Source organism: Dasypus novemcinctus, chromosome 1 (genome assembly GCF_030445035.2).
Source record: "Dasypus novemcinctus isolate mDasNov1 chromosome 1, mDasNov1.1.hap2, whole genome shotgun sequence".
Taxonomy (NCBI): domain Eukaryota; kingdom Metazoa; phylum Chordata; class Mammalia; order Cingulata; family Dasypodidae; genus Dasypus; species Dasypus novemcinctus.
In genome coordinates this window covers 91,536,916-91,561,066 of record NC_080673.1, presented here as the reverse complement: position 1 = coordinate 91,561,066, position 24,151 = coordinate 91,536,916, and the positions used below count along the sequence as shown (strand labels likewise).

Here is a 24,151-nt window from a genome sequence, read left to right as displayed (position 1 = left end):
CCTAAGAACACTCCCCAATGAACCAACACACAACTCTCACTCCAATCTGTTTCCAGGGAACATAATCTAAGATAAAAACTTAAAGGCCCTTTTTAGCATATTCCCTTAGAGCCCAGGCAAAGCATTCTTTACTTTTTGGGGGGTCATGAACCCTTTCTACAATATGGTAAAAGATAAGAACCCTCTTCTCAGAAAAATACACACTTGAAGTAAATTTCTAAATACTATTTCAGATTGGTGGGTTTTGTTTCCTCATTATAAGATCGTCCAGCTCAAACTTTACCACACATGTGAAGCCTCAAGCACTTCTTTGTTCATAACCATAAGATTAGCCACCATCTACTGCGTACTTACTCTCCACAAGACTCTGCGCTAAGTGCTTGAACTTCGTGATGCCTTTGATCATGACGTAACACTGTAGGGTAGTTACTGATATATTCGTTTTACAGATTTAAGGGCTTGCCAGAAGTAATACAGCTAATAATTAGCAGATCCTGAATTAAAACTCCAGTATGTTTGTAAAGCTTGTGCTTTGATTAAATGACAAGGAAAAAGAAGGGAAGGCCAAAGGCAGTAATTTCTCAAAAGGTCACCAAATGATAAGTACCAGAGTTAGGATATAAACCCAGGTCTAACCCCAGAGCCAGCGTTTTTTAGTTTATACGGGCCGAAGAGCCGGTAAAAACAAGAACAACAACAAAAAAAAACCCCTTCAGTCCTTTACTCCTCACTTGTCGTTTAATTTTATTTCTACAGCGATTGCCGCATGATTACGAGTGGCGGATCACTGAGGTGCACTCCCGCTCCCAGAAGGGCAGTGCGCCGGCTGCCGTACAACGTGGCGGCGCCCTATACGCCACACCACTGGCTCTGACGCAACTTCCTGACCCGCGCAGTCATATCTGACCTTTGAACTGGCAAGAGCTTTCCTTTTTCTCTTCCGGGGACGTCTTCTAGAGGTATGGATGCGTTTTCTCCTTTCTGCATTTCTGTTCTCTTTACAATCGTCCGCCATCCGGGGACTTGCAAGAGCCGGGCCTTCTCAGGCGCGATCCTTTGAGATGGCGTGGGGGTAGGAAACGAAGGAGGGAGCCTGGTGGTGAGCAAGTCCCCAGCCTTTAACTTGGGACACCCATCGGTGAGGGCGACTCCCGGAGCTCCGGGGCTTTACTAAACGCCTCCGGAATCCAGCGTACGAAGACGGAAACGAGTTTTGGTCTGAGTGATTGAGACTCTGGGACATTGCCGGACGTCTTCGTCTCTTAACATTGCGCCTGAAGATGTTCTCAGGCATGGGGAGGCCGGGGAGCCGCCAAGTTGGGGTGGTGGTTCCAAAGTGTTTTCTGTTTCCGGAACCAGTAGCCGGGAAGAGAATTGCATGTGGTGTTCTCCGTGTTAGTTTTGGAGATGCAAACAGAATAGAGGCTTTCTGGTCATTCGCGCTGGGTTTTCTTTCGGTTTGGGGTCTGACAGTTCTGTTTTACTATAGTTAATTTTGGTAAATTAGCAGTAAACTAAGGCATATGGAAAGTAATAAAGTTCGCCACGGAGGGGAAATTTGTGACAAGAGTTGCAGAATTTTGTCTCTTAACATACTCTAATGAAATGGTTACAAGATTGGGAATTTGAAAATTAGCTTGTTTCAAGTTCTGTTCGTGATGTATGTTACTTTGGGTATGGCACCTAAAAACTCTTTAGTCATTCACATGCATATCTGTAAAGTCGACTTGCTAAGTAACAGCTGATTTGACTTGATAAATGAAAGCAAGGTGCCATAATCTAAAGACATTTATCTAGAACTAAAACTAGTATTGAAAGGCATTTCACTCAGGTGCTGCTTTGGAGCAACACAACCCTGAGCATCTGCTTTGTGTATGTTGACTGGCAGCAGCTTATTCAGTCCTAGTAAGAGTTGTGTCAAGTAGGTTGAAAACCCCATTTTAGAGACATGGTAGTTAGCTTGTTGCACCACATTCCCAGTAAATGGCATAGGTATGGTTCAACTTCAAAGCTCCCATATGCACTTTCTTTGGAACCAGTGTTTCTCAAGCTTGCCTGATGGTGAGGCTCTTCTGGGAACACGCAAAGACTCTTTGAAGAGAATCTGGTGATTAGAATTTTAACCAAGTAACAATTGATGACCATAAGAAAACATTCCCTTGTGTTCTTTTAAAATGTGAAGTCTTTTAAAACCATAAGATTATATATGTATGGGTAGGTAGGTGATGTATATAATGTCAGTTGTAGGGATGATATGGCTTTATTTTTAGTGAGAAAACTAAGGCACAGGAGTATTAGCAAGTGGCTAGACAAGATCAGATCTAAAAATTATTTGATGCTCTAGTATTCTGAAGTTTGAATTGTTTTCACAATGGAAAAAATTTTGTTCCACTCTTTAATTTAGGCATTCAAAATGGTCCAGCGTTTGACATACCGTCGTAGGCTATCCTACAATACTGCTTCTAACAAAACTAGGCTGTAAGTACTTTCTAAAATTTAAAGTACATATTGTCATTTACTCTCTTAATATTCCAACTTACTCCTCTTTTCCTTCCTAGATCCCGGACCCCTGGTAATAGAATTGTTTATCTTTATACCAAGAAGGTTGGAAAAGCACCAAAATCTGCATGTGGTGTGTGCCCAGGTCGACTTCGAGGGGTAAGTGGTGAAGAGCATAACGGGTTGAACTTGTGAGCATCACCCCTTTGGTAAAGGGGTGAACGGAGAGGTCCACTAAGAGGGTTGAGAATTACTAAGCATCCATGATCCAGATCTGTTAAGCATGTAGCCCTTTTAAACCCTATATGCAAAATACAATGAAAATACCTTTCAGATAATTCAAATATACCATTTCCCATTGTAACCTAAAGTTTGCACCTTTAAAGAGAGCTTTTGGCAAACATCTAGGAGATTTTCTGTTTCTGATAAAGCATCACAAAATTATTTCAACATTCTCTTTTATGCAGGTTCGTGCTGTGAGACCTAAAGTTCTTATGAGGTTATCTAAAACAAAAAAACATGTCAGCAGAGCCTATGGTGGTTCCATGTGTGCTAAATGTGTCCGTGACAGGTAAATATTAAAATCAAATGAACTTTCTTAAGCATATATGTGTGTATCTGTTATATTGCATGCTAATCATTGTCAGAAGACTAGCAAGAATAATAACCTTAGAAATTGTGTGCTTTAAGAATCCTTTCTTTACTATAGAGAGTTGGTACATTAATAAATGATATTAGCTCAAATTAATTCAGCCAAAATTTTAGGGATTCTTTGATAGGGGTAAAAATTTTAGGTATGTGAGGAAGGCAGGTAAGAAAATCTGTCAGTGGTTTGGTTTATGTTATACCTTGGATGAACCATAACCAGGTACGTGGGGTGGAAGATCAAAAGCATAAGAACAAAATAACTGGTTCTTGTTGAGCTGGAGCAGTGTGATACACAAAAAAAGTCACAGCTCATGAAGAACCATACAGGTTTTTTTAAAACCAGATTTTTAACTTGATCCTAAAAAATGTAATTCATGGGTTTTGAGTGGGGCAGAGAACCCATTGGTATGCCAGAAACATCACTGCAGCAGAATGGATGATGAAGCCATTCAACAAAGGATGCATGTTTGGAACATACAATTCTTAGTTAAGGATGAAGAAATCATGTTTACTCCAAGGCCAAAGGATGAATGGGATGGGGTTTTTTATAGAGCTAGGAGAGAATTGGTAATGGCAGGTAAAAGAGGCAGTGTTGGAGTTGATATTAGTAATATTTATTGACAAACATGGTGGTAAAGCCTATATCCTCACAAGTCTATCAGGAAGAAGTTTATATTCCTTAGTTCGTGAAAAATAAACAAGGTTTATTCTTGAAGTTCACATACCCTATAAGGGACAGCACTAGTATTCATTCTGGGTTTTATTAGGACCCTTACTCTTAACCCCACTGATTATTAAATTGCTTCACCAAAGAAGACCTAAGTGGAAGGATCTGAGGGGTGATTGATTTGATGTGGGAGAGTCAAGAATGCTTTCCTGGTTTCTGGCTTAAATAGCTTGGTAGATTGGTAAAATCTTTGAGTTGAAACAAGGAAGTTAGAAAGGTATTAAAGTAACAGAAGCAAGGAATGAAGATCTAAGCTAAGAAAGTGGCAGTGGGGAGGGATAGATATACATAGTTAGAATTCATTTGTGTTTTTTTTTTTTTAATGAATTTTTATTGATACATGCTAATCAAGCATACAGTCCATCCAGAGTTACACATATTTGTGTATTCATCACTTCAGTTGTTATTAGAGCATTTTCATCATTTCAGTTAATAATAAGTTTATCGACTCTCAGTTACTCAAGGAGAATTCATTTTTAAATGTTCTCAGTAATGCTAGTAACAACTAGTTGAAAAGTGCAGAAATTGATTCAGAGTGATTTTGCCTCCAGTTTATTTAGTTCTATAAAGTTGTCTAGCTAAGTTTCTAGGCCAATGTGTTTTGTTTTTTAACTTTTAGTAGCCTTACCAAAACAAGGCCAAAAAAATTGGCTTAAAACCCTTGCTTGTTTCTCTCCACAGAAATCTTTAGTAAAAGGGGAAAGATTTCTATGATCTGAAGAGAAACCAGAGTATAGACCAAATCTTTTAATGCCAAGTTTTGCAGGTTTCACTTTACCTCTGCCATTAGAGATGGGAGAACTTAACTGATTGACATTTAAAGGAGGAACTCCTTTCGAGTAGGTGGAAATCATGGCATTTGAAGTGGCCCTAAATGGGTAAGCTTTGGACAAAAGGCAGAAGGGACATTTCAGGCAGGAATGGATGATGTCAATTGTTTGATCTGGAACATTGGGGATGTGTGGAAGGAAATAAGAAATTGGAAAGGTACATTGGAAGTTAACAGCGCTTGAGTTTTCAAGCTAGAGGAGTTTAGGGTTTTTGTTTTGTTTTGAGGTACTGGGGACTGGAGATTGAACCCAGGATCTTGTCTGTGGGAAGCCAGTACTCAAAACCACTGAGCCACATTGCTTCCCTGAATTGGTTTTGGCCTTTGTTTTGCTTGTTATTTTTGTTCAGGAAGCACAGGAACCAAACTCTGAACCTCCCATGCAAGACGCAGGCACTCAAATGCTTGAGCCACGTCCGCTCCCCAAGTTTGGGTTTTAACAGTCTAGTTCTTAAATGTGGCTTAAACATATGACTCACAGACATGTTTATTAAATATACGAACTCTCAGGCCCTAGCAGCTGGGGATTTGAATTTGGTAGGCTTACAGGGTGTCCTATGAATGAGGATTACTGTAATGGTGGTGCTGAGCAGATCTAGTCTTTGTGCTTCGTAAGTTTAGGACATTTTTAAGGGTTCAGACTAAGAGCAGCATCAGTTGTATCTGTAATGTGACTGCAAGTGGGTGATTTTGAGGAAGGAATCAAAAATCCCAGGGTTTGAGGCTAAGTGTCAATAGGGAGGGAATACAGCTGGGACAGGTTTCAGTGGGAACAAGATTTGTTTTCCATGCATGGATCATGTACAACAAAGTGGAAATGTGGGGTTGGGAAATGAAGGGATAGAAAATCACAGAATGCATGGCCCAGGCTTGATCCTTGATCACCTGATTTCCTGTGCTTTTCACTGTGCTCGACAGCATTTTTCTTAAACTACAAGTTTGAACATTCCAAATGTCCTTGAGCAGGTAAGAAAAAGGATAAATGGAACCACTTCCTTTACATAATAGCAACACTGTAGAGTCTAGGTAATAATAAGTGAGGTTCATTTTCAAAATTAAATTCATAAAATATTTTCCCTTCCAGGATCAAGCGTGCTTTCCTGATTGAGGAGCAGAAAATCGTTGTGAAAGTGTTGAAAGCACAAGCACAGAGTCAGAAAGCTAAATAAAATATGAAGCTTTTTTGAGAAACAAAAATCAAAGACTTGTTTTTTTATATTTATTTCTGTTGTAATTTGTAATTATATAGGTTTGTTTTTTGTGTGGTGTCTGGGGATCCCATGGTTTTTGAGTGATTGCTTTTTTCTAAAAGAACTTCCTGGGAGGTCAGTGATTGCTGGCTTTTTTTTTTTTTTGGAATGGCAGCTCTAGCCACTGCTTGGCCTTGGAGCGTAAATAGATTTTCCTTAATAGCCGAAGACCCAGGGGCAGTTTGAGAAGAAAGGCCCTTAGTACTCTCCTTTTAATATCACTTATACCATTTTCATCCTTTAATGACAAAAGTCTTCATAGGACAGAAACCTTGGTGTTCAACAAGTACAAGTCTTTCTTTTGTTGAAGCAGCTTTATTCACACAGTAGATAGTTCTCAACAGCACTTGGATTGTAGTAGTACTGTTCTTAGTGTTCCACGTTTTATAAGGTCTTTTGGATTGTCTTCAAAGGCCATTTATTCAGAGTATGTCTAATTAAAAGGCTTGTGAATGGGAGCTTCCTTGATAGTACTATGAGGTCTATAAGATGTATCTAGAGAATTTACTATGGAAAATGAACAGTGCTTACATTTAATGGAGGGGCAAGCCTGTGGTATTTCTTGATTAATTGCTGTAATACTATCCACTGTTCAAGTCACGGAGGGAGTTCCATATTTTCTTCAGACATTAGATGCTAAAGCCTTAGGGCTATTTTGATGCTACATGAGTTCTGCCATTTTGTTAGTACTGATATGACAATTGGGTCCTCCAGTCCATTAGAATTATTAATAGCAAATTTTTGTTCAAAACCTTTTAAGGGGTGCTTCTGAATTATTTAGACTCACCTTTTTTTGGGAGGGGGTTGAGCCTCATACATGGGAAGCAGGTGCTCAGCCACTGAGCTATACCCATTCCCCAGGTCCACATTCTATTTTAAGGCTGTATAGTTACTTATAAATTACTCCAACTATCCCTGTCCATCTTGTGTCATGTTTCCAACAGCTGGAAATTGGAAGGGACATTTTTTGAGCCTATAATGGCTGTCGTTTTGCATCACTTGCTTGAGGCCCTAAAATTGTTAGATTTTGCAGATGAAAAAGTGGGTTGCAGACCTAATAAGTGGCTAAGCTGGCATTTTGAGTCCAAGCAATTTTTAAAAAGGGTTTATGCGTTCATAATTTCACATTATCTCCATAGTGATGGGTAACACCACATTTACCCTTCCAAGCACTTACACACCTTCATTTAATCTAGAAAATTTAGGCACAGAGGTGGTGTAATGTTACACTGAAATTTTTGGGAATAGTGTATTTTGTGGTTTTTTTTAAAGCTAATGATCTTGTGGACACCGTGAAGAACGCTACTGTAAGAAATGATAGCTGGGGCCCCTATTCCTAGTCTCAAAACAATTGAGATTCATTAGGTACCCCCAAACACTTTCCAGTTCTGAGGATTGTTAGTATATAGGATAATCTTGCATAATATTTAATTTGATCACTATTAAATAAAGAAACATTCTTAGTTGGGGGACAAATTAAAAAGCTTTGGATTCTAACATTAACATCTCTTATTTAACCCCATGTCTTACTGTAGTTTACATATAAAGCACCATGGAACAGGACGGCTCAGTGATTGAGTGCCCGCTTTATTTTATTTTTTTTAAAGATTATTTATTTAATTCCCCCCCTCCCCCGGTTGTCTGTTCTCTGTGTCCATTTGCTGCGTATTGTTTCTTTGTCCCCTTCTGTTGTCAGCGGCAGGGGAAGTGTGGGCGGTGCCATTCCTGGGCAGGCTACACTTTCTTTCGCACTGGGCGGCTCTCCTTACAGGGCGCACTCCTTGTGCGTGGGGCTCCCCTACGCGGGGGACACCCCTGCGTATGCGTAGCAGGGCACTCCTTGCGCGCATCAGCACTGCACATGGGCCAGCTCCACACGGGTCAAGGAGGCCCGGGGTTTGAACCGCGGACCTCCCATGTGGTAGACGGACGCCCTAACCACTGGGCCAAGTCCGTTTCCTGAGTGCCCACTTTATGTATACAAAGACCCAGGTTCAATCTCCAGTATCTCCTAAAATACATATAAATGGATGGTACCAAGCATTTTATGACCTTGTAGTGTTTTATTGTTTAGTGTAAGAAATTGAAAACCATGGGAAGCGGACGTGGCCCAACTGATTGAGTGTCCGCCTGCATATAGGAGGTCCAGGGTTCAGTACCCTGGGTCTCCTGGCCTGTGGTGAGCTGGCCTATGTGCAGGGCTGCCACGTGCAAGGGGTGCTATGCCACACAGAGGTGTCCCCCGCATAGGGGTGCCCCACGCACAAGGAGTGCACCCCACAAGGAGAGCCACCCTACACGAAAAACGCAGCCCACCCAGGAATGATGCCACACACAGATGATGCAACAAAGTGATGCAACAAAAGGAGATATTCCCAGTTTTCCTGACAAGAATGCAAGCAGACACAGAAGAACACATAGCAAATGGACAGAGCAGACAATTGGGGCGGGGGTGGGGGGGCAGGGATAAATAAATCTTAAAAAAGAAAACCAGTACTTTAATAACACTCCGATATAAGCCTTAAAAATTTTAATGTACGTTTTTTTATTAGAGAAGTGAGCTTGCAGAACAATCATGCATAATGTTCAGAATTCCCATACATCGCCCCTCCATCAACACCTTACTGTGGAACATTTGTTACAGCTTATGATGTGCCTTAAAATTTAGATCCAGTTACTTCTTGATTCCTCTGTAGACTAGTCTTAATTTTTTGAAGGTTTGAGGTGCAATTATTCAATAGTAGCTGTGAAACAACCTCTGCCAGCCCAGCATGAGCTCTTGCCAATAAAGGTTCTTCCCTCTCTACTACCCCAAATTAAGATAATATGGTTGAACACACAGGCTATAACTATGTGAAGACTGTCAGCTTTCAGTAAAGTAAGAAATGGGTTAACTTTGAGAAATTTGAGAAACCTGGCCTTAAAATACACATTTTTCAAAGAATTCTTGATCAGGAAGTGGATGTGGCTCAAGTTAATAAGGCATCCGCCTACCATATGGGAGGACCCAGTGAAAAAGAAGAGAAAGTGTCTGTGCACTGAGCCAGTGTGCACACAGTGAGACAAGTGCCTGCGTGAGTGCTTGTGTGGTGAGCCAAGTGCCCACATGAGTGCCCACGTGGTGAGCCAGTGCCCATGCAAGTGAGTCCCACAGCAAGATGATAATGGAACAAAAGAGACGAAGGGGAGAGGCAAAGCACAGCAGTGGGCAGGAACTGAGGTGGCGCAATTGACAGGGAACCTCTCTCCAAATCAGAGTTCCCCAGGATCGAATCTCTCTGAATCCTAGAGGAGAAAAATGAGAAGACAAAAAAGAGAAATACAGAAGATCACACAGTGAATGGAAACAGACAGCAAAAACAGCAGGATAGGAGTAGGGAAAAAAAATAAATCTTAAAAAAAAAAGAATTCTTGATATGTTAAATGGTTCAATCTTTCCTAAATTGAAAATACTTTCACTTTGCTTATAAAACATCTTTGGAGATAATTTGGAAATACAGAAAGATAAAATGAAAAAAAAATTCCTTTTACTATCAAAACTCATAATCATTTTTAATAGTTTATATCTTTCCTCCCATTTTGTATTCTAGGCATAATACAGACTTTTTTTTTAGGAAGTATGAGGGGTTGAACTCAGGACCTCACACATGGGAAGCAGGTGTTCAACCACTGAACTACATCCTCTTCCCAGTAAGAGTTGGTTTCTCATTTGTTTGTTTTTAGGAGGTAAGGGGGATTGGACCCAGGACCTTGTACATGGAAAGCAGGTACTCAGCTATTTGAGCTACGTCCACTTCCCAAGACAGACATTTTAAGTAAAAATTGGAAGCATATATACACCTAAGTTTTCAACCCTTTTCTTCCACTTAACCCCTGTGAAGATCCTGAAAAAATTATTGTAATGGGTGCATATGCCATCATATCCATGTACCATATTTAAATATTCCCTTTATTTAAAACTTGTAAACAGTCTTATACATTTGATTATTTCACTTCTGCTGATTTTTTAAAAAAAATTTATAAGCTGGCATTAAAGTACTTTAAATAATCAAATTTAATTATTGACATTATGGTGAATGGTTTTAAGGATTAAAATGTTGCTTCATCCTCCCTTTGCTAATGCCTCTCCTCTTTACCTCACCCTGTCCTCTCCCACTGTCCAATCCAGTTCCCTCCCTCCACCCCAATGATATTTAGAATATAGAAGAGCATTGATTGGTGTGAACATTTTATCAACTCTATCCAAGTAACCAAACCAAAATGGATTCTGTAACTGTTCTGGATTATTGTTTTGTTTAAAAAAAGAAGAAGAAGCTTTTATTGAATCCAGTTCTATGTGTGTGACGAAGTGATCTTGACAGGTTCCTAAAAAGACATGTGATTGTAGTCAGTGGTTTTCTTTTTAAAGTCTAGTATTTCTCCTTTCAGTGAATTGATAAATTCCATTAGAAGGATGGGGGAGGGTGTTGTCTTTCACCCTTAAGAGCAGAATAACTCCATATGTTTAAATAAGTAAATCAAGTTTGCTTTCGGCAGCTGAATAACATACTTAAATATTTTGCCCTAATTTTTAGGAACTTGGGTTCTCAGGATTTTAAAAGCCAGGATTATGCCCAGCTTTGACTATATACTATATAGTTCATCAAACCAACTGAAATCATATACAATTCCTGTGGCATAGTATTGGGAAGCAGTCTCTACATTAGATTATTTATTGCTGCCAGTTCTATAATGATTAGATATCACCAATGGGGCTGATGGAGTGCCAGAGACAACTCATCCTAGCTTGTGGTGAGCCGTTCAAGCACATCTCTTTCCAGCTCTGTGTTCAGAGCTCCCAGGTTAGTAGTTTGGAATCAGCCATGGTGGGAGTGTTTACACCCTAGAAATCAGCAAAAGCTACAGATCCTTTTATTTTTCCCAGTGCTGACTGTTAAACATTATCAGTATGACACTGGTTATGTTTCAAGCTACAGTCTTATTACAACTTAAATACGATGCTTTTGGTACCATGACTCTGATTTATATCTGATTGATGTTTGATAATGATTTGTCCTTAAAATTTTTTAATAAGTGCTAATTAATTCTTTGATTCTGTAAATATTCTGGGGTTTGATTTTATAAAATACAAACCAGGTTTTTAAAAATCCAGTTCTATATGTATGACCAGATACATGATTGTGAATGTAGGGAAAAACAAAACTGAAAATCTTGCAAAGGTGAATTTCATCTCTCCAAACAATGAAGACCAGATGTGATAACCACTGTGTTCTAAGCCAGGAATAGAAAAATTAAGACTATCTTCATGAGTTTCCTTTCTAAATTAAGGATAAACACACACACACAAATCTGAATCAAAAGATGCTTTCTGGTTTCCAAAATGTGGGCTATTCCAATAATTAGTAAGTCTTTTGAAATACTTCTGGCTGAATTGAAGGGGTATGTCAGTATTTTTGTATACATTCACATTGTGTTATAATTTGCTTTAACTTTTATTCATTCATTCAACAAATATTTATTAGAAACTACCATGTTCCAGTAACTGTGCTGTTGGTAAAAATTAATACAACAGTCAACAAAGCAGACTCATCCCTTCTCTCAGTGAACATACAGGGATCATATTAAATGAGGAATACAAAATCATTTTTAAATGTACACATCAGGATAAGGATCATGAAGGGAAAGTACATGGTACTATGAAACAATGTGAGAGAAATGTTACAGGAGAGTTAAGGTAGACTTTTCTGAGGAAGTGGTGTTTAAGCCCACAGCAAAGATAAGGTGTTAGCTGGGTGACAAACATTCTAGAAGGAACCAACAAGTGCAAATGCCTTAAGTCAAAAAACAACTTGTAAAAATAAAGTTAATTCATGCAATCCAATCTGCTCTCAATATTTAGAGCCCAATAAACCTGAAATATGGACAAATTGTAAATCCTTAAGAAGGAACACCCTTTTAGCATGTAGGTTTTAGCACAACTACATGGCCCCAGAGCCAGCCAAACCTCTAAGGGAGACCAGCGAAAGAAAAGCATTCCTGAACTGTTGATTATAGTTAGGAGCAGAGAAATTCTCCTCTGCATAAGGAGATATTTAAATTATGCAATCCTCCATATAATTTAGGCATCAACCTACTATTAAAGAGGGAAAGGATCAAAATTATTGACTGAATTCCCCTGATAGTCATTCAATTTCTATATTCCTTGGCCTGTGCAAATAGCCTAAGGACTCTGCCCTTTCAACTCTCCCCAGAGTTAGAATTGAGCTTACAGCTTGACATGTCTAAAGAACAAATGGAATGAAGGAAATTCAAATATTTATTGCATCTTAGTATAAGTTGTACAAGACTTTACAGGCAATACGGCCTTTGTTGCAACTACTCAACTCTGCCATTTTAGTGTGTAAGCAGCCAAAGATAATATGTTAATGAATGGGTGTGACTGTGGTCAAATACAGCTTTATTTACAGACATTGATATTGGGTCAGGTTTGGTCCATGGACCACAGTTTGCCAACACATGCTCTAGAGGATTCCAAACTTGGCTGCCATCTGAGTGCAAGCACGACAAGCAGAGAACTGCTCTGTTGAGCCTAAGCATCCCAAAGATTTCAGAAATAATAAAATGTCTGTTGTTGTTGTTGTTTTAGCCCTCTGAAGAGTTCACTAAAATATGTCGCTAAAATAGCAGTACAGTGCAGGGGTCTCTAAATATTTTTTTTGCTAGCATACCACCTTGAAGAAATTTAAGACCCTTGCATATTTTTAGAGTGTCATCTAAACTTTTTTATTATAAACTGAAATTGTTGCAAAGGATGTAATTTCCACACAGTGAAAAGATTGAAAGTTTTAAAGAAAACTGGTACATCACAATGATAGGTTGAATTATGTACTCCAGAAAAAACAAAACAAAACAAAACATGTCCTTAATCTCATTCCTGTGGGTTAACCCATTGTAAATAGAACCTTTGACGATGTTAAATTGTGGCCAACTGAATCAGGATGGATCTTGATCCTATTACTCTTATAAAGAGAAAGCCATGGAAGAAAGGAGTTAGAAGCTGGAAGTAAGTGAAACCCAAAAGAGATAGAAGATATCACCATGTGACAGGAGGCCAAGGAACGCAAGGATTACTGGTCACTCAGAAGACTACTGACTCCAGGAGAAAAGCAAGCCTTCTAGCCTCTGAAACTGTGAGCCAATAACTTCCTGTTGTTAAGCCAATCCATTGTGTGGTATTTGTCAAATCATCTGGGAAACGAAAACAATCACATTTTTAATGTATAACAAATAGAAGCTATCTAGCAATTTTTTTTTAGGTATACCAGGCCAGGGATTGAACCCAGGACCTCACATTTAGGAAGCTGGTGCTCAACCACTGAGTCACATCAACTCCCCTGATTTTTTCACTTGTTTGCTTGTTTGTTTTTAAGGAGGCACCAGGACCTGAACTCAGGCCCTCACATGTGGGAAGCAGGCACTCAGTCGCTTGAGCCACATATGCTTCCAATCATTTTTTAAAAGATGGGAATTAATCTCTTTTAACTGCTGGAATTGGATTATTCCTTTTTCTCCTTGACTTGTATTACCAAGGAATTCTACCATGGAATTTTAAACTAATATATTTTTATTTTGAAAATCTTTTCCTCACTGGTATTTCTCAATGCTATTTCTAAAAAAAAGAGAGAGGGTGAGTGCTGATCAGTAGGTCCCCAACACAGGATCCAGACCAAAATCAGGAAGGGGGATAAGCATAGAGGTATAATTCAGGAAACACAAGGCCCAAGCTTCAGTTGTCCTCTCCCAGGTGAGTAATACAGACGGCCACTTGAAATGTCTTCAGGCAACCCTGGCACTAAAGATTCTCCGGAGAGTTAGCCAACTGTACTCTCTGAAGTCTACGAAGTCTATGAAGTCTATGAAGACTGCCCTCATTTCTGAGTCCAATTGCAAATGTTTGGAATGGCTTCTCGAAACCACTCTCAGTTTCAATAATTCACTAGAAGAACTCATAGAACCTACCAAAAGCTGTTATGGTTACAGTTGATTACAGGGAAAGAATACAGAATTAAATTAGCCAGGGGGAAGCAAAGAGGGCAGTGTTGAGGAGGTTCCAAAGATCGTCCTTCCAGTTGCCTTCTCCCCATGAAGTCAGGACAGCATTACTCTTCAGGTATCGGTGTGTGACAATAGGCATGGAGTACTGTTAACCAAAGAAGTTCACCTGAGCCTCTGTGTTTTCACTGGAGCTTCATCACGTTGGCATCTTTGATTGCCCACATGACTGATCTCAGTCTCTAGCCCCTCTGGAGGTGGACTGAAACCTCATGATCAAAAGCCTCCACCCTAAATTACATTGTTACTGCCTGGTATTGCCAGTCATCATCCTAATGCTATTAGGCTATCAGTGTGGCCAGCCCCCACGCTAAGTCACATTGTGAAGACCATCCAGTGTTACCCACAGCATTCAGGCAAACAGAAATACTCGATGAGGAATGGCATTGCAAGGGTTTAGAGATTATCTTTCAGATGCCCAAAGGCCATAGGTCTTTTTGGGCAAGGTTGTATTATTTGCTATGTATAACCCAAGGGTACGAGTACCTCAGGTTTAAAGACCACTAATATAGTTGAATGAGTGTTATACTGGAGGCTAAGTGACCTGGTTCTGTAGTATTGGTTCTATCACTAACTTCTTGTATTATCTTGGGTAAGTAACTTACCTTCTCTGGAAGACTAGATAAGATGATCTCTAAAGTCTCCCATTCATAGATTCATTAATACACTTCATTCTCCTGCTAATGAATTGGGCATCTGCCCTGCTCCAGGCTCTAGACTGGACTCTGAGGGTGAATATGATTTCACCAGTGCCCTCCAGGAGCTCACGGTCTTAGGCCAACCACTTACCACTCTTGGTAGATTAGTTTAAATTAATGGTTCAAGTAAGTGTGGTACTTATGAGCTGTTTTGGAAATTTGATGGGGCATTGATGCTAGCCATACTATAAGGTGTAAGACAAATCTTGTTCAACAAACTGTCCTGAGTCCCACAAGACTTTCCAATATCCAATGAGAGTTCTATGTAGATGGAAAACTTCCTATCATTTAAACCTATAACCTAAGTCCATTTAAATTTAAACACACAAAGTGTTTTTTGCTTGGGTTTAGTAAATACTGAGTTTTTCAGGAATGCAACCCCTGTGTAAAGCCAGGGGAGACAATATTTTCCTTTCAAACATTTGCTAGAGAATTTCACCATTTTGAGAAAAAATGATGGCAATGTTATTCATTTGGTATTTGAGTCACCCATATTTATAAACATCTAGAAGGCATTTACAGCTGTCACAGTCATTGTGATAGTGCATATACATGCATAGGGCTCTACTGAATTGCATCATTTATATAGTCTAACTCAAGTATTTACAAGTGTAAACCATATTATTTTATTATAAATTACTTTCAATTTATTTCTGCTTTATATAACAGGGCACTATCTTTGTTATCCATGAATTTTTTTTCAGTATTGTAAAGGGGACATTATAAAATATATGTAAAAAAAATGGACTGTGGAGTCTGATGTGGTTAAGAGCCACAAACTACAACGCAATTCTGACTTGAATGACAGCAAGTTAGATTAGACTCCACAAGTTAAATGCACAATCCTCTACAAGATTGCCCTGCAGATACCAGCTCCAAGTTTGGGAATTCCCAGGCCACCTGCACTTCTGACCAATTGGCTACAAATTCAGGGATTCCCACCAACCCTTCTAGTTCAATAATGTGCTAGAACATTTCTCAGAACTCAGGAAGTGCTGGCCTTATGATTAGTTTTATTATAGCAAAAAGAATACAAATAAGAAGAGATGCGTAGGATGACATCTGGAATGGTCCCAGGTGAAGCTTCCCTGTACTCTCCCCAAGGAGTCAGACTGCATCATCTCCTGACACATTGATGTATGCTATCAATCATGGCAGCTCTCTGAGCTTCAGATGTCTAGAGTTTTTATGGGATTTTATCACCTAGTCATGATTGATTGAATCAGTGCTTATGTTTTTGAACTCAAATCTCCAGCTGCTTACTCTCCTCAGAGGTGGGGCTGATAGGATGTGGTTCCAAGCTCCAACCTCCTAATTCCATGGCTGGTCTTTCTAGCATGGCCACACCCCTACCCTGAGTCATCTTGTTAGCACAAACTCTCATGTGTGGTCTAAGGCTCACCATGAATAATAAAAGACATTGACTCGGATGGAGGAGTTACCTCCCAGGATCTAGGGACAAGATCCCAATGGAGCAAGTCAAAGGAGATTTCACAGCTGGGATAGATTTTGTGCTGAATCCAGGAGTAGTAGAACTTTTTTCCCAGGAAGTCTAAGGTAGTAGGCAGTGAGGATGGAGATGGAAGGTAAGGAATTACAGGAAGAAGGAACTGCATCTGTAAAGGTCAGACATGAACTAGCATTGCTTATAGGGGAGGACAAGGAGATCAGTATGTTTGGGGTAAGGGAAGCAGGAGATAAAGCCAGAGGAGTAAGCCCGGCAGGTCACAAAAGGGTGTATTCTATAGTAGTTAAGGGCACAGACTCTGGACTCAAACTATTTGGGTTTAACCCCACCTCCACCACTTACCAAATGTGTGACTTTGGGCAAGTTCTTTAACCTCTATGAACTTCAGTTTTCTCATTTGTAAAATTCGGTTAAGATCGTAATGTGTACCATATATGGTTTCTATGAGAATAAAATGAAGTGATAGATATGTTTGGTATATAGTTTGGACTTTATCTTAGAGACCAATGTTTCTCAAACTAAGTTCCCATAAAACATTGATTCACGATTTCCAATTTTTAGAAAAAAAAAGTAAATGCCTAAGTGAATTTGTTGATTTACTTTTTTTCCCCTTAAATTTATGGTGCTGGATATTGTTTGCACAAAATCTGATTTGACAATGAGTGTTAATTTATAATGTTGTCTATAAATATATCATATTCTGCAGGGTGCACTATGATTTCAAAGTGCTTTGCTTTCTGAGCAAGTTTATGAACCACTACTATGGGCAAGAGGGAGACATCAAAGGGTTTTAAGAATATTAGCATTTAGAAAGTTGCCTTTGATAGCATGAAGTCACATTGGTTAATTCAACAAATATTAACTGTGCATTGGGTACCTACCAGCCACTGTGCTGGCACCGACCCTGGTGGAAATTTCAGGAGTAACAAAGCCTCCCATCTCCCCAGTTTACCTTCTTTGTACCCTCTTTCCACACTTATAGGTACGCAGCTTGGTGTAGGGGAGAAAAAGTAGGTTCCACTTCCTCATTGGTATGTGACCTTGAAAAGTTACTTAATTTCTCAAGAGTCTTAGTTTATGAACTCCCCAAATGGGAATGAAAATGCCTACCTTCCAAAGTTGTTATAGAATTAGATGTGCTTGGCACCTAGTAGGTGCTTAAGAAATGTTAGTTCTTGCCCCCTTTCCATCTCTCTTCAAAACCCAATCTCAGAAAAACATCTGAGGCCAGTCATTATGAGGCAGGCTAATTTAGGGAATAAAAAGATGAATCTGGGACCTGGCAGAAAACTACAGCTGTGAAACGTGTGGCCCTGGGAATCATCCCTGAGGGAAAGACCCCACAAGATGGCTGCTGGAAGAACGTTGTGAGAATTCCCCATTTGGAGCAGGATTTCATCTGGAATCAAGGAAAAGCCCTGATTCTCAAGGGGACTTACCATTGGGCCCCCCAGGGGAATTGTCAGGTGGGGTAACCAATCAACAGCAAACAGCTGGGACTTGTCCCTCTAACATTAACAAGGGGCAGGGTAATTAATGGTGTAAAAAGCAAGTGCAGACTAATTTGCCCTGTTATGCCCTTTCCCTCCCTGCCTGGACCTGCACACTAGTAGACCTGGGGGCTTGTAAACTGAAATGGGGATTTATAATCTGCAATGGAATTTGTTGACTGTAAATCAGCCCTTTTTACCGTTTTCCACCCTTTTTCCTCTCTCTGCTTGGACGAGCCTGCAAGTATACCTGGGACCCATAATCTGTTACTTTCTCCCATTTCTCCTCTCTTATTTCCTTAATAACCCACTGGCCTAACTAAACTGGCATGTACTTAAATTATTTTTTTGTAACATAGCCAAGAACCTAGAGGAAATCCAGCAACAGTTTTGTGAATATGAGTCAGCGTGCTCCCTTTAGGAGTATTCACGCTTCCTAAAGCCTGACGGTGGGTTGAAAGACAGACTTCTGAAGAGGAATTTTGTGCAGGTAAAGTTGGTAACTCAGTCTGCTGGGAGTCAAGGTTACCAGAAATCTATAAATATTATTTTACACATATAATTAAATATAAATGATATTGCATATATAGAATATAAATAATATTTAATGACTATTAAATAGAAATACTATATAATCAATATTTAAAATAAGTATATTCTATAAACATAAATAGCTATTAAATGTAAACATATAAAAAGCTAATAGATAATCCAAAGGACATGACTGTCAGTGAAGAACACACTGGGATTGCCACTTCTTTAAAACTTGTCTTTGTTCAAATGAAGTTTGTCATATATAATTTCCTTTCCTGTTTTAAAAACCCAAACATCACAATATAGACAATGGTTATCACACTTTAGAGTCACTTAAGAAGTTTTTTTTATTTTAAAGATTTATTTTATTTCTCTCCTCTCCCTCCCCCCCACCCCGGCCCCATTCCCCCACTGTCTGCTGTCTGTGTTCATTCACTGTGTGTTCTTCTGTGTCTGCTTGTATTCTCATTAGGTGGCTACAGGAACCAATCCTGGGACTTCCAAAGTGGGAGAGAAGCAATTATTCTCTTGCATCACCTCAGCTCCCTGTTCTGCTGTGTCTTATTTTTTCTCCTCTGTGTCTCTTGTTGCATCATCTTGCTGTGCCAGTTCTCCTCACTGGTCAGCACTCCTGCACTGGGCAGCTTTCCCGCACATGGCAACATTCCCACTCAGGGCAGCACTCCTGCACAGGGCCACATTCCTGTGTTGGCTGGCACTCTGCATGGACTAGTTCGCTCTGTGGGCCAGCTTGTCCTCACCAGGAGGCCCTGGGCATTGAAGCCTGGACTTCCTAAATGGTAGACAGGAGCCCAATTGGTTGAGCCACATCTGCTTCCCACTTAAGAAGCTTTTTAACCTGAGCCCCATCTAAGACCTCCTCCTCAGTCAGAATCTTTGAAAGTTGGGCCAAGATCCAGAATTTTTTTTTTTTTTTTTTTTTTTTTAAAGATTTATTTTTATTTCTTTAATTCCCCTCCCCTCCCCCGGTTGTCTGTTTTCTGTGTCTTTTTGCTGCGTCTTGTTTCTTGTTTCTTGGTCCGCTTCTGTTGTCGTCAGCGGCACGGGAAGTGTGGGCGGCGCCATTCCTCGGCAGGCTGCTCCCTCCTTCGCGCTGGGCGGCTCTCCTTATGGGTGCACTCCTTGCGCGTGGGGCTCCCCTACGCGGGGGACACCCTGCGTGGCGCGGCACTCCTTGCGCGCATCAGCACTGCGCATGGCCAGCTCCACACGGGTCAAGGAGGCCCGGGGCTTGAACCGCGGGCCTCCCATGTGGTAGACGGACGCCCTAACCACTGGGCCAAAGTCCGTTTCCCAAGATCCAGAATTTTAATAAGATCTCTTAGATGGTTCTTACCGAAATGGATCTTGGACTTTCCTTCCACAAAGATATAGTAGGAAGTATGTGGGATTTGGTGTTGAATAAGTATGGATTTGAATGGTAGATCTATCGTTAACCAGTTAGGTGGCTCTCGGCAACTTTCTTAAACACTCTCTAAGCCTCAGTCTCCTCACCTATAAAATAAAGATGACAATCACAACTGCAGAGATTATGAGGGTCCAACTAGATTTGCTGTGCTATGCATATATAGAATGCTTGTCCCAGATAGAGCTGACCATACATGTTTCTATTACAAGAACTGCCTTCTTACATACTTACGGAGCACAAAGTGCATCAAGATGGTCAGGATGGAGTTTTTCTCATTTTGAATGATTAAAGAGAAGTGATAATGCTGGAAGTAAACCAAAAAGTCAACTGATATCTTATCCCCTTACAAAATACTTTAACCCAAATGACTTTTTTTTTTTGCTTTATAAGGAATTAAACACACACGTATGTGTGCACACACATAAACACACACACACAATGGCTGAAAGTGCCAAGCTGTATTTGATTAGTTCTGTGCAGAAGCATGTTAGGGCATCTGAAAACCACAACTTGAGACATCTATTCTGAAGGGCCTAATGCTCTGGGTATTTCCTTTCAACCATACTTGGAGAGAAGTACTTTGATATAGCGTACATATGGAAATATTTTACAGCATTCTTAAAAAGTTAGATATTTTATTTGGTATATATATAAAAAGCATACTTTTCTCTTCAATGTGTGCAAATATGGATAACTCAATGTCTTAAAGGGTCCCTTGTCATTTCTAAGTTAGAATTGTTTTGTTTTGTTAAATCGACTTCAGTGTGTATGAAAGGGCCATATTGACAGCTGTGGAGACAGTTGTCTTTTCTTTGGGCTCCTGGCAGCTACCAGGAGCAGCTGTTGCTTCAACGTACCCCAAATACCTTACCTCTGGAAAGATCATTTCTGGAGGTGAGAAGGCACTTTGATTTCTTACTTGCTCTGAAAGGTGTCGATGGAGATGGTAGTGGTGAGGCTGGCCATTGCCAAAGGCCATTGCCATATTTCACATGTGCAATCAAACTGCAACCTGGATTCTGGTTCAAATTCTTTTGAAGTCATTAAAGTCTGTTTAAAATGCCTCTCCTAAGGTTTGGGTAAAACATTCCTTAGAAAAATATTCTTCAAGCACAGAAATCTATTAATTGTGGTTACTTTTATGGAGAAGGAATAGGGAAGGGGGCAAGATGATAAATGGAAGACAGCATTCGCTTTTCATTTTTCCATCCTTTGTACTCTTTGAATTTTATAACTCTGAACATGTCATCTTATTCAAAAAGAAAAGGGGAATCATCTTTACAGTGGTGTTATGGGCCATTTTTTTAATCTTCATAAATCTCTCTCTTGAAAAACAGAATCTAATACTTTTTCTTCAAGAAATTACCAGGGATTGAACCCAGGATCTCATACATGGAAAGAAGGAGCTCAACCACTGAGCTACATCCATTCCCCATACATTTATTTTTAAAAGCTTAACCAGAAATTATTTTTAAAGACTTAAATTGCCAGACAAACACATACAATTTTTGTTGTTATTCTTACTTTTACAGGTCTCTATGGTTTGCAATGCAATTAGATTTTTAAAAAATTTTTTTAGTAAAAAAAATCTTGGATTTGATATTTTATTCATCTGAAAATATTGCTTTCATGAGATTTTTCTTTCATCATTAAAAAAGTAAATTATTTGCATTTTAAAGGTATCTTTGCATGCCATGGGAAGGAAACTTTTCCATTTTATGTGAAGTTTAATTGCTCTTTTTTGATCACAGAATCGAGACAAGTTTCTTTTAAATATGCTTCTCTTTTCAATATACTTGCGAATATACTTTGTAAGTCTCCAGGTATCAAAAATACATTTTGATGAGGTTAAGATTATACAGAACTGTGATTCCTATAAAAGAGAACTCCTGCCCTGCTGTGGCCTCAGAGAGCAATTACATGTTGGGAGCTGCCAGAACAACAGGCTGTTACATAGTTGAATTGCAACAGTTTTCAGTAAAGGTAAAAAATAGGCAGATCTGCAGATACGTTTCTTAAAACTCAAAAAATATCTATATGTATAATATTTATATATATGGCATAAAGTTTTTAATTATTTGTGAAGATCCATAATACTACATAGCAATCGTTCTTCATGGCTGTCTTAGAATCCAATACTAACTCCAAGCAGCCTTCTAATATCTGAAAATACAGGAACTACCAGATGTGAAATTCTGCTGCTTCCTTTTCTTCTTCTGCACTTCAAAAATGCAATGTACATAAAAAGTATGGACTTTGGAGTCAGTAGGTCAGGGAGTTGCCACTTACAAGCTTTTTCAATTTGAGTATATTGCCCAATCTCTTTGAGCCTCAGCTACCTCATCTGAAAAAGCCAACCAACAACACCTGCTCCAAAGAACTAGTGAATGAATTAAGTAAGTCAACCTAATACGACTCCTATGCATGGTAGACACCAAGTATCAGGCACCTTCTGCCTGTTTAATCTTCTTCCTGCTCTGTTTCTTTAGAAGATGGTTCAAATCTTTTCCATAGTAAACTTCGCCACTGGTGGGCTTAATCCCACATACTCTCTTCATGTCTCAACGTTGTGCTACTGTTTAACACTCTCCCCTCCCTCTGGCATTTTGGTCTTTCACTCTCCACAATTTTCTTTCCTCTTCTTGCAAACCTGCTGAAGTCCCACCATTCTAAAACAAACAAAAAACAAACAAAAAAGCTCTCTCTTGCTATTACTCCAGCTCTTGACTTCCTTTCATACCCAGCTGTGTTGGATGAAATATGTTAGTTAGCTGTCATATTTTTTAAAATTTCCCATTTCTTTTCTCCTCTCCCTTCTGCAATCTTGGTTCTCCTGCCACCGTGCTACTGAAATTAATGAATTAACTCACCAAACATTTGTAAGCATTTATTGGTACCATGCCCCAGGCACTGTGCCTAGGACCCGAGTCAAGTGTACGCTCACGTCATTATCAAATGGAGGGCTGGCTCCGCAATTTTCTCACTGGTCCTAGAACACCATCGCCAATTGTTAAACCCAATGGCTTCTGTTTGACCTGCTGCATCTCCCCCTTCTGAGACTTCTCTGCCACTGCTCCCTTGGCTCTCCTCCTCCTCTGATCTTGCCATAGCTACGTTGTAGTAGCCTCTTAATCATGTGGTGATTCCCTAGGCATCTGTCTTCAGCTATTTTTCCTTTCACTCTTTTACCTTTAGTTTGTAACCTAGTAATTAGATGATCTGTAATTATAGATTACCTGTGGGCATTTTTCTAGGAAGATAACTCATAGCTTTTATCAGTTCTCCAAGGAGATCTATGACCCCTCCGAAGTGTAAAGTCTACCTGCACTATCTTATGTGTAGGCACACTCAACCACTGTATGGCTTCCACTAGCACCCCGATGCTGCTGACTCCTGGATCTATAACCCTGACTTCTTTACCAGACCAAAGCTGCTGGCTTCCCAGTGCCACCAAGGTCCCCTCTCCTGGAGGGTCCTTCAAGATCAAACACTTCTCACCAGGAAGATGGCAGGAGCTTAGGTCCCCACTCTTCCATCTGTCTCTGAGAGGCTTTATGTGGGTTGGGCTTGGTGGGCAAAGAGTGCACAGATACTCAGAGCTCCTGGTAGACAGCAGCTCTGCTTTGATCTTGACTCTTGACATCCACTGTTGCACACCTTGACACTGGTCACTTCTTTGCTGATCAAATTTTACCTATGGAAGATTTTTCCCTATCTTTCCCTTACTACCAACCCCCCTGTTTCTCATTCCCCCACTCTTTTCCAGGCCCTTACTCCCTCTCATCAGAATCCATGTTAAGCTCCTAATAGGACTGTCTGCCTCAAGTCTTTCTGCTATCCAGTCTATATTTCAAATGCACAACTGATTATGCCAATTAAAAAAGAAAAACAAAAAACTTCTCATGGTTATTCATTGCCTGCAGAATAAAACCTTAATACAACATGGCATTGAAAGGCCCTCTATAATCAGGCTTCATCCTTCCTTTTTGGACCATATCTCTAGACGTTCTTCTTCACAAACTTTACTCTTTAGTCATACACAATCACTCACCTTCCCTTGACTTTCACACCTCCCTGCCTTTGCTCAGAGAGGCCACTATGGCTGCAGGGCCTTTCCCAAGTCTTAAGGAATCCAGCTTATCTTTCCATACACTAATCAAATATGAGCTCTTCTGTAAGCCACCCTTTGTCCTCCCACTCAGAATGAATCACTCTTTCCTCAGAACTCCCAAAGTGATCTGTCCAAACTTCTAGTAAGCACACACTTCACATAAGCCATGCCATTGACTAGACTGAAAGCTTCTAGAGGACTGGCTGTACTTGCCCCACAGTTCTTAGAACAGAGCTTGTCTCCGCAACGTGCTCCATAAATCCTTGATGAATGAACAAAGGGATGAATGGTGAATGCCATCATCACCAGTACTACTGCCTAATCTTATCGTTCTCCATCACTTCAGAGGAAGGGAG

The 24,151-nt window shown here is 39.9% G+C and overlaps 1 protein-coding gene and 1 non-coding gene across 3 annotated transcripts; one reads left to right on the top strand and one right to left on the bottom strand.

Moving 5' to 3' along the window:
• Positions 1 to 932: 932 nt before the first annotated feature.
• On the top strand, positions 933 to 5,905 carry RPL34 (ribosomal protein L34). Of its 2 annotated transcripts, none has more exons than XM_004476187.5 (5): positions 933 to 959; positions 2,405 to 2,478; positions 2,559 to 2,658; positions 2,967 to 3,070; positions 5,788 to 5,905. In XM_004476187.5, the coding sequence occupies exons 2-5, from the start codon at positions 2,414 to 2,416 to the stop codon at positions 5,870 to 5,872; spliced, it is 354 nt and encodes a 117-aa protein (XP_004476244.1). In that variant the 5' UTR covers positions 933 to 959; positions 2,405 to 2,413; the 3' UTR covers positions 5,873 to 5,905. The 2 variants fall into 2 exon arrangements, with proteins under 2 accessions (XP_004476244.1, XP_004476245.1); XM_004476188.5 differs by lacking the exon at positions 933 to 959 and adding an exon at positions 968 to 1,099.
• LOC111759924 (U5 spliceosomal RNA) lies at positions 4,496 to 4,609 on the bottom strand. The gene has a single exon (XR_002793760.1). It is a non-coding gene; the product is annotated as a U5 spliceosomal RNA (small nuclear RNA).
• Positions 5,906 to 24,151: the final 18,246 nt, after the last annotated feature.

Excerpts from the sequence above, each read along its gene's own strand:
- RPL34 (XM_004476187.5), top strand. The coding sequence starts at position 2,414 with ATGGTCCAGCGTTTGACATACCGTCGTAGGCTATCCTACAATACTGCT. Across the intron at positions 2,659-2,966 it reads GCCCAGGTCGACTTCGAGGG|GTTCGTGCTGTGAGACCTAA; the intron begins GTAAGTGGTGAA and ends TCTTTTATGCAG. Across the intron at positions 3,071-5,787 it reads GCTAAATGTGTCCGTGACAG|GATCAAGCGTGCTTTCCTGA; the intron begins GTAAATATTAAA and ends TTTCCCTTCCAG.